Source organism: Hyaena hyaena, unplaced genomic scaffold, assembly GCF_003009895.1.
Source record: "Hyaena hyaena isolate Hyena2069 unplaced genomic scaffold, ASM300989v1 scaffold_281, whole genome shotgun sequence".
Classification (NCBI taxonomy): Eukaryota; Metazoa; Chordata; class Mammalia; order Carnivora; family Hyaenidae; genus Hyaena; species Hyaena hyaena.
Genome location: NW_024080914.1, coordinates 1,742,468 through 1,752,112, shown reverse-complemented (window position 1 = coordinate 1,752,112; position 9,645 = coordinate 1,742,468). Strand labels below are relative to the sequence as shown.

Genomic DNA, 9,645 nt, shown 5'->3' with positions numbered 1-9,645 from the left:
ACACATTCTTTATTGTTGCAAATATTACTTTGGGAAAATCACACCATGATTTTCTGTAGCATCAAACTATAGGAACTCAGGGGAACATACTGTTTTTAATAAGGGCACCAATCTTATAAAGCTCTGGACAGCTGTGGAAGGTCCTGTGCATGTGTGTGTGTGGGGGTGTCCATGTGCAAAAATTCAGCAATCAATAAAAATGAGTTGACTGTTGGGTGCAGCTTTAGGGTACAGGGTGCTACAGTGAGTGGGACCCCCAAAGAGAGGATCTCCAGTGGGGCTTCTGAGAAACAGGCTCGTGAGAGTGTTTCCCTTGAACCTGAGCTGGCCCAGACAGGATTCCAAGGTGTGTTCAGGGAACCCGGATAAGGCCAAAGATAAGGCAGCTGCTGTGAGGAGGCAAGGCTTTCACTCTTTCAGGTAATGTGCTGTAAACACGAGGATTTCCTTTTTTGGCTTCTCTACCATTAAGGATCTCTGAGCTGTAGGGGTGCCTGGGTGGCTTAGTCGGTTAAGCGTCCGACTTTCGCTTAGGTCATGATCTCGCGGTTAGTGGGTTCGAGCCCCACGTCGGGCTCTGTGCTGACTGCCAGCTCAGAGCCTGGAGCTTATTTCAGAGTCTGTATCTCCCTCTTTCTCTGACCCACCCCTGCTCACGCTGTCTCTCTCTCTCTCTCTCTCTCTCCTAGAAATAAATAAAAATAATAATAATTAAAAAAAAGGATCTCTGAGCTGCTTGTGAGGCATACGCCCTCAATCCATCCTCAGTGGGGACACTTGGACTGTCCTTGAGCAGAAGAAAGATGGCAGATGGGAAATCTGGACGATGATTATTATTTAATGTCACCCTTTTATGGACAGGAAGACATTTGGCAACTTCTGCCCCTTTTCCACGCCAGGCCAAACATCCCTAAAGCCTTACACCTTTCTTACAAATCTGTACAATTTCCTCTTCAGAAGACCATCGTGGTAGGAACTGGGAGACGCCCAGTGCCTGTTTAGACAAGTGTTCACACTGAGGAAGTAGGCACCCACTGTTGACGGAAAATGAATTCGGCAACGCAGAAATGAAGACAGGAAGGCAACACATGTGTCTGCTCAGGCTTCACATGTGCTAATGACCCAGATCCGAGACAGCCAGAGTGAGTTGGGAGGCAGGGCTAATACATTCAACTCCCGGAAAGGTCTTCAGATACCCCCACACCCGTGAACGCAGCACGCATGCGTCACCCCACAGAGCGCATCCCCAACGGCGATGGAACGCAGCGGCCGGAAGGGTCAACTTCCTTACGCACATGCGGATATATGAGACTCACCAAGGAGACAGTTTTAGTGTGAGCTTCAGTAAAAGTGGAAGGAATTTCATGGGTCTCCAAGGCAGGTGAGCATGTTAAAGCAGAGAGTATTTCTTCTGGAATGTCAGGGTCTGTTACTCTCGTCACTACGCAGCAGAGAAAGTGGTGAAGTGGGAAGGTAGCTTTGCCCATTTTTCCAGCACATCATGTGCACCAACCATGCCCCCTTGATGTTTCAGAGCTCAGGCTCTGCCTGACATTCAGGCGGCTCTCTCAACCTCTCACTTCATGTAAGTATCATATGGCCCAGTTTCCTGCCATCAACAAACAGGTAATGAAGAGCCAGCCTCTAGCTTGTCATTCCTGCCCAGCTCTCCACCTTCTGAGCAGTGCCTCTGGAGGTAGCCTCTAAGATTAGTAGAAAGCATGGGACCATGATGATGATGAAAATGAACTTCAAGTCAAGGCTCTCTAGACTCCTCGCTACAGCCACCACCACATCCTGTAAGTTTTTCTGGGTAGAGAATAAATGACCGGGTCCAGTTTTTTGTTTCTTTGTTTGTTTTTTGAGATTATGAAATACCCAGAAGATGACAGGCCATGTGTCAAACTGCTATAGGTTCTAAGCAAGAGGAGTTTTGCGAATAACACGGTGAAGAGCATCCTTGACTTCCTTGTTCCTCAGGGAGTACACCACCGGATTCAGCAGGGGGGTGATGACGGTGTAGGCCACTGAGATCAGCTGGTCCTGATCCCTGGTGTTCTCTGACTTGGGCTTGAGGTAGGCGATGGAGGCACAGCCGTAGTGGACGATGACGACTGTGAGGTGGGAGGCACAGGTGGCAAAGGCCTTCTTCCGGCCCTGGGCGGAGGTGATCTTGAGGATGGTGGAGATGATGAGGACATAGGAGATGAAGACAAGGCCCATGGGAACCACAATAACGAGTGAGCTGATGATAAAATTAGTTATGTCATGTAGAGTGGTTTCAGCACAGGAGAGTTTCATAACTGGGAGGATGTCACAGAAATAATGGGCCACCTCTTTGCCACAAAAGGGCAGCCTAAACACAGAGGAAATCTGAATTATGGCCACCAACAACCCAATGCTGCAAGCTCCTGATATGAGCAGGGCACACACCCTCTTGTTCATGATGACCATGTACCTTAAGGGTTTGCAGATGGCCACATAGCGGTCGTACCCCATCGCCGTGAGCAGGAAGCAGTTGTTGATGGCCAAGGTGATGAAGAAGAACATCTGAGTGGCACAGCCAGCCAAGGAGATGGGTTGGCTTAGGCCTGTGAGGCTGCACAGCATCCGTGGTACAATGACCAATGTGTAGATGGTCTCAGAAGTGGAAAGAACACTAAGGAAGAAGTACATGGGGGTGTGCAGGTGATGAGCAAAGCTGATAACTGTCACGATGGTGGCATTGCCAGCCAGAGTCAAAAGGTACAAGGTAAGAAATATCACAAAGAGGATGATCTTGTGTTCGCGGAAGCTGGAAAAACCCTGGAGAACAAATTCACTTACCACTGTGTAGTTCTCTATCTTCATTGATGAATGCTGGGTCTACAGGATGGAGGCTGTAGCACCCAGCACCTGCTCAGGACTAGAAGAAGGGGCAACAAGGACCCGCCCTTGCAGATGTGCCAGCGTAATGGGACCTACTGCGCCTGTAGGAGAAAGGTGGAATACACCCTAGGTAGGTTTGGAAGAGGTTTCCTGGTGAGTCAGAACACGGGGAGCTGGAGCTAAAGGAATAGAAAATGCATCAAGTTGAGACGAACTTTCTCGTGAATTACAGCCTCAGATTTTTGTTTACCTAAAACAAATCTGTCAACCTCTTCTACCTCGTAGGAGTAGAAGCCACAATTTTGACCATCTTCTTAAAGGTCTTACCTTCTGAGTTGCCAAGTGGGACATCACTCTTTGCTCCGAGGGGACCGATTGTTTCTTTGTCCCTGTTCCTCTTGTCTGCATCTTTTTACAAATCATTCAACAGCTTCAGACCTGAATGCCTCCCGACTCCCGACAGTGGTTTTCAACCAGACATATTCCCCTCTTTCTTTAGCACTGATGGAGCCTCCCCTTGCTTGAAGAGGCCTCCCAGGACCAGCCAGACCCTGCTGATGTGTGCCTGCTGACTGTGGTTCAGTCACTATGTGTTGCTCCCTAACTGGTTCTCGAGCGCTGTGTGTATTTGCATGTTTTCCACCTTGCACTTGGATGTGAACTTTCACATGTAGTATGACTCATGAGTAGATGCCAAGCCTCTCTTTTCTAATTCCTTCAGAATTATAAACTGGGGACCTTTGGAGAAACCAGTTTGCATACTCTCCCTATTCCCTATCTGGGGAGTTTTAGAGACCAATATTTTAAAAAAGAGTAGTAGTAATGATAATGGTAATAATAATAATAGAAGCCAAGAACAGTCCCTTATGGCACCTTTTAGTTTATAAAGAGGTTCGATCTGTATTATATAATGGCATATCAGTCCCATATATTAGGTAGCCATTATTCCCATTTTGCAGCTGGAGCATCTAAGACACTTAGGGTTCAATGGTTTGCCCCAAATTAGTACATCATAGACCCAATATTCCCATTTGAAAGCCAATGTCATTTGTCCTACCCCACAACTGCCTGAAGTAGCATCATGGCTATTAAACAGCTGAGAAAGAACACACTTTTTTCCCCAGATTTTTTATTGAAAAAAGTGAATGCATTTTCCTCACTCTGGGGATAAGATTACATGGGAACAAAAATGGAAAATCTGGAAAACGGGAAACTAGAAAAATTTTAGGATGTTCTCCTTGGCAAGTAAATGGAATATTAGCATATTAGTGACAATGAGTGTCTGTTCTCTTTGACTTAATACTTCCACTTCCAATTATTTATTTTAAAGAAATAATCACAGCTATGTTTCGGGATATATGTATAAGAAGCTTTTAGGATGTTATTTATAATAATACTGAAAACAATACAAATAAACAAAGGAATAATGAATTACAATATATATGTCTGATAGGAATTATGTAACCATTATACATCTAATAAGCACGGACATGGAATACATGTTTATACAATAGACAGACAGACAGATAGATAGATAGATAGATGATAGATAGATAGATAGATAGATAGATAGATAGATAGGCAGTCCATAATTTTTCAAAAAGAAAAAGAAAAGAAAAAAGTAATAAAGAAAGAAAGGAAAAGAAAGGAAACACATGGAATGGTACACATACCACTAAAAATGGCTTGGAAGTAAATATACCAAAATGCTAAAGATATTTTTTCCTGGATAGTAAATGGAGAATCTTAAATTATTTTTCTTTTTGTACCCTCTGTATAGTACAGATTTTCTTCTTAATAGTGTCTCTTCCAAACATACCAAAAAAACTCTAACTGTGAGATTCTTCTTCCAGTGAGACTCTACAGTGAGGTTGCACAGAGGATTGAGGAGGAAAGGTAAAAGTGGGTTAATTGGCCCCAGAGAAGAGAAAGTTGACAGCATCACAAGACCAAATTAGTCTCTGAATAGGCATTTCATAGAAATTTGGGTACCCAACAGTCAGATCCAGAGGAAATTAACTTTGTTTTCTAATTAAAATTTTTTTAAATTATTTTTAAAACTATATTTATTTATTTTGAGGGAGAGAGAGAACCCCAAGCAGCCTCCATGCTGCTAGTGCAGAGCCAGACGCGGGCTTAGTTTCACAAAATCTTGAGATCATGACTTGAGCTGAAACTGAGATTCAGATGCCTAACTGCTGAACCAACTGAGCCACCCAAGTATCCCAACTTCAGTTTTTAAAGAAAGATTGTAGTTGGTAAAAAAAAAAAAATCCTTTCTGGACAGTGCTGGAAGTAAAGTGTGGCACATTAAGGCACTCCTCTGGGGTGCAACATTTAAGGGAGCTCCAAAAACAGTGATCAAGATGAAGACAATTTTAATGCAATATTGTTTTCAAAAGCTAATTAGACAAAAATCCATGATAAAATATTGAAATTTTAAATACAGGCAAGATCTGGGGTGCCCGGATGGCATAGTTAGTTAAGCGTCCAACTCTTGATCTTTCTCTTGATCTCTTAATCTTGTGCTCTCGTGCTCTTTCTCTAAAAATAAATAAAGTTTTAAAATTTTAAAGGAGAGTAATGTTTAAAAAAAATGGGCACTTGGGTGGCTCAGTCTGTTGACTGTCGGACTTTGGCTCAGGTCATGATATCACTGTTTGTGAGTTCGAGCCCCATGTCAGGCTCTGTGCTGACAGCTCAGATCCTGGAGCCTGTTTCTGATTCTGTGTCTCCCTCTCTATCTGCCCCTGCCTTGCTCACACTCTGTCTCTCTCTCTCAAAAATAAATAAACATTAAAAAAAATAAAAAAGTTTTATGTTTTTTTATGCTCAAATCATGAGCAGGGGAGGGGCAGATAGAGAGGGAGACACAGAATCAGAAGCAGGCTCCAGGCTCTGAGCTGTCAACACAGAGCCGGACATGGGGCTCGAACTCAGGAACCATCATGACATGAGCTGAAGTTGTGGCTTAACCAACTGAGCCACCCAGTCGCCCCTCCCCCCAATTTTTTTTAAATAAAAAAAAAAAACAGGATCAATTCTGACTATCACTACAGTGGGATGCAAGCAGCTAAGTAAGGACAGATTTTGGAATTTTCTTACCAAAGATTTTGAAGCACAGAAAAATATAAAGCATTTGCAAAATATAGGGCAAAGTGGAGAGCAAAATATGTGTTCATTTTCCTTTGAGAGGTGGTGATAGGCCAGTCTTTAGCCACTGCTGTTTAACGGAGATTCATGATGTGTTACTGAACAAGGTGAAACCCCAATCTTAGGTAACTGGAAAATCAATCCTACCTCCGCTAAGGGGGATAAGAAGGTAAGAAGAGAAAAGACTGAATTGAGCTTGTGCATGCCTGGAATGTCGTCTCTTCTCTCATCACCCTCAGGAAAACAAGGACTCATCCAGATGGTAAAGACCTGATGAGTGTTAATGAGGATAGTAAGATCATGACAGCAGAAACAAAATGGCAGCCTACATCTGTGGAATCCACGTCACCGTGAAAGCAACACTTTACACCACTTTCCATTTTCTTGGATTCTGGATCTGTAGCCAAAAACATCCCTCCACCCTGAAAAAAGTCAAAGTATTTCCTTCTAGAGAAATCACATTCTGCTTAGACCTGACAAGCAATTCTGGACAATGGGTTAACCTTATCCATTTCTTTTTTAAATTTTTTTTTTAATGTTTTTTTTTTTTATTTATTTCCAGGAGAGAGAGAGACAGCGTGAGCAGGGGAGGGTCAGAGAGAGAGGGAGTTACAGACTCTGAAACAGACTCCAGGCTCTGAGCTGGCAGTCAGCACAGAGCCCGACGCGGGGCTCGAACCCACGAACCGTGAGATCATGACCTAAGCGAAAGTCGGACGCTTAACCGACTAAGCCACCCAGGCGCCCCATAACCTTATCCATTTCATTATTCAAGTCTTTCCAGGGGGAAGCAAGCTGGGGAAAATGCATGTGCTCGGTGACGTTAAGTCCTTTCATATAACGGAATCACAGGACCTTAGCACCAGGAGGGAATTTTAAAAGCAAGCATTGCTCACAAATATTCCCCCAAATTCTGCTTCAGTGCTTCCAATGATTGGAAATTCATTATCTTACAAGTTAGCTTCCCCTCTTTTTTTTTTTTAAGTTACTAAGTTTACTCAAAAAATAAAACTAGGCTTTTTATATTATAAAAATGCTTCAGGGTAAAAACAGCCATCTGTACAAAGGGTATAAACAGGAAAGTTAGTTTTCTCCTTCTGTGCTTTGCATATTCGGGTCCAGGGGTAAACATGATTCATGTTTGTTTCTTTTTAAAATTTCTTTCTAGGGACATCAGGGTGGCTGAGTTGGTTAAGTGACCCAGCCGACTCCTGATTTCAGCTCAGGTCATGATGTCATGGCTCACTGAGTTTAAGCTCTAAGTAGGGCTCTGGACTGACAGCCCAGAGCCTGGATCCTGTTTGAGATTCTCTCCCTCTCTCTCTGCCCCTCTTCTGCTTGTATGTGCTCTCTCTCTCTCTCTCTCTCAAAAATAAATATTTATTTTAAAAAAAGATTTAAGGGGTGCCTGGGTGGCTCAGTAGGTTAAGCATCCGACTTCCGCCCAGGTCATGACCTCACAGTTCGTGGGTTTGAGCCCCGCATTGGGCTCTGTACTGACAGCTCAGAGCCTGGAGCCTGCTTCTGATTCTGTGTTGCCCTCTCTCTCTGCTTCTCTCCCACTCACACACACTCTCTCTCTCAAAAATAAATAAACATTAAAAAAATTTTTTAAAGATTTAAAATATAAAATAAAACTTTGTCTAGAAATTTTTAAGAACAATGGTATTTCCATATCATTTCAATTTTACCCAAAGAGATTAAACTGCACATACCAGTTCACAACTAGCATTTTTCACTTAATATTGTATCTTGAATACTCTTCACAACAGTGGAGTCTATCTATCTCAATCTTCGTTACCAGCAGGGCACACTCCCCCCCCATACAGCTCCACGTATATATAATATCATCAATTCTATTTTTGAGTGGCCTTAATTCTTAGATAATATCACTTCCTATTGACTCAATATCTGTCTCCCTGCCACCTCCCTATAATATCCCGCCTTCTACTTCCTTTTCAGACCGATAGTGGAAGATTACTGTCATGTCCGCTAAATTTCCTGTCCTTGAATCCATCACCACAGCAAGATGAGCATGAAGAAATATAATATTAATGGCATGAGAATCAATACAACCAAAATAATGAAAAACTTGGAAAATAAAAAAATTTAGAAAACACACACGGCATTCTATTCACTTCACTCCACCCACAGCCACTCACTGCTTCTGACCTTGGCGAAAGGAAGAAGGAATCACTTTCCAGACAGTGATTTTTTAAAAGTCACTGAAAGGGCTGAATCTATTCAAAGGAATCCAGTAAAAACATCTTGTGTTCCAGAGCCATTTACCAGGGAAGCTAAGATGTACAAAGCAAGGAAAATTCAGCCTTCTTTAGGGTCGTAGAAAACCTCACATGATTGCTGTATTGCTTGAAGCTGAGGACAGTGATTCATTTGGCTTTGAGAATGGCCCAGAGTGGGGAAAATGCAATCTCTTAAACTCCAGATTTTAGGAGCTTTGGATATTTATCATCCCCAAGACAAGCAATCCCCTTACCCCAAGTCTCCTGGGACCATCCTTTTGAAAATCCCTCTGAGGTACCAAGAGATAAGGATGAGAGAGCCCTAGGGCTTTGTCTCAAGAGCTTCGTTAGGAACTTGGGTAGCAGATGAGGGAGATGTTTTCATAGGTTGACTCATTGTTGGGGATTGTTGGTGTTTCAGGAACTAATAGTGCATTGAGTTCAGTCAAGTAAACCATAAGAACACTGGATAAGCTTATAAAGAGAAGACCCTACATTCTAGTTTCTCAGGACTAGAGGACAGTTTCCTGAAGCATATCCAAATATGATCAGGGCAAGCAGAGGGGCATGGCGGTCAGGTCTTGTCCAGCTTCAGCCCATAGCCACTTGTGTTAAGGCTCACCAGACATACATCCCACCCTAATTCGCATTGAGGGAGGCCCAGCTTCCATACTTGGAAAGGGCAGAGGCTGTTGTCAGGCCCGTTCCTTGTGCTTCCATTGGTTCATTCTTGGATCTTGCTGGGGAGAGAATGACACAGCAGACCTGTGCTCCGGTTCATTTAGTTTCTGGCTCAGCATGACCGTCTCCATCAAGGTTCTCTGGAGGCATGGGAGATATCTGAGGAGCCATTTCAGCTCTGCGCTGCAAAAAAGGATTGCTGTCTTTCTGCCCTTCAGCCCGGACCAAGAACTTCTTTTCCAAAACAATCTTATCTACACTCTGATGAAAAAAGTAATAGGCGTTCATCATAGAAAACACAGACAAGAGAAAAAAGATCATATCAATCACTTACGGTGCTCTCCAACTTAGAAATACCAACGCTATTAACATTTTGGTGACTAATCCTCTAATGGCTTTCCTCTGCGTTCATATGTGTATATCTGTTTATACACACACTCTTCTGTTTACAGAGAAAGCTGAATGACTTATTTTTGTACTTCTTTCTCCTTTTCAATACTATGAGGTCATGAGCTACAAACTTCCTTATATCTGGCCCGTTGTTTTTTCCTCTTGATAATGTATTGTGAGTCTTTCCCATGTAAATAAGCATTTTTGTACCATATCATTTTTAATTAGCTGTCTTGCCTTCTATCATAGGCATGCTGTATGTGAAGTGTGGCATCAGGAGGCAGATGGGCCTGTGCACAACAATCAGCTG

The 9,645-nt window shown here is 43.0% G+C and overlaps 1 protein-coding gene across 1 annotated transcript; it reads right to left on the bottom strand.

The window, feature by feature from the left end:
• Positions 1-1,917: 1,917 nt before the first annotated feature.
• LOC120241417 (olfactory receptor 10J1-like) lies at positions 1,918-2,850 on the bottom strand. The gene has a single exon (XM_039246515.1). It carries the CDS (start codon positions 2,848-2,850, stop codon positions 1,918-1,920), a length of 933 nt encoding a protein of 310 aa, XP_039102446.1.
• Positions 2,851-9,645: the final 6,795 nt, after the last annotated feature.

Bases quoted from the DNA above. Each gene is read 5' to 3' on its own strand.
- LOC120241417 (XM_039246515.1), bottom strand. From the start codon at position 2,850: ATGAAGATAGAGAACTACACAGTGGTAAGTGAATTTGTTCTCCAGGGT.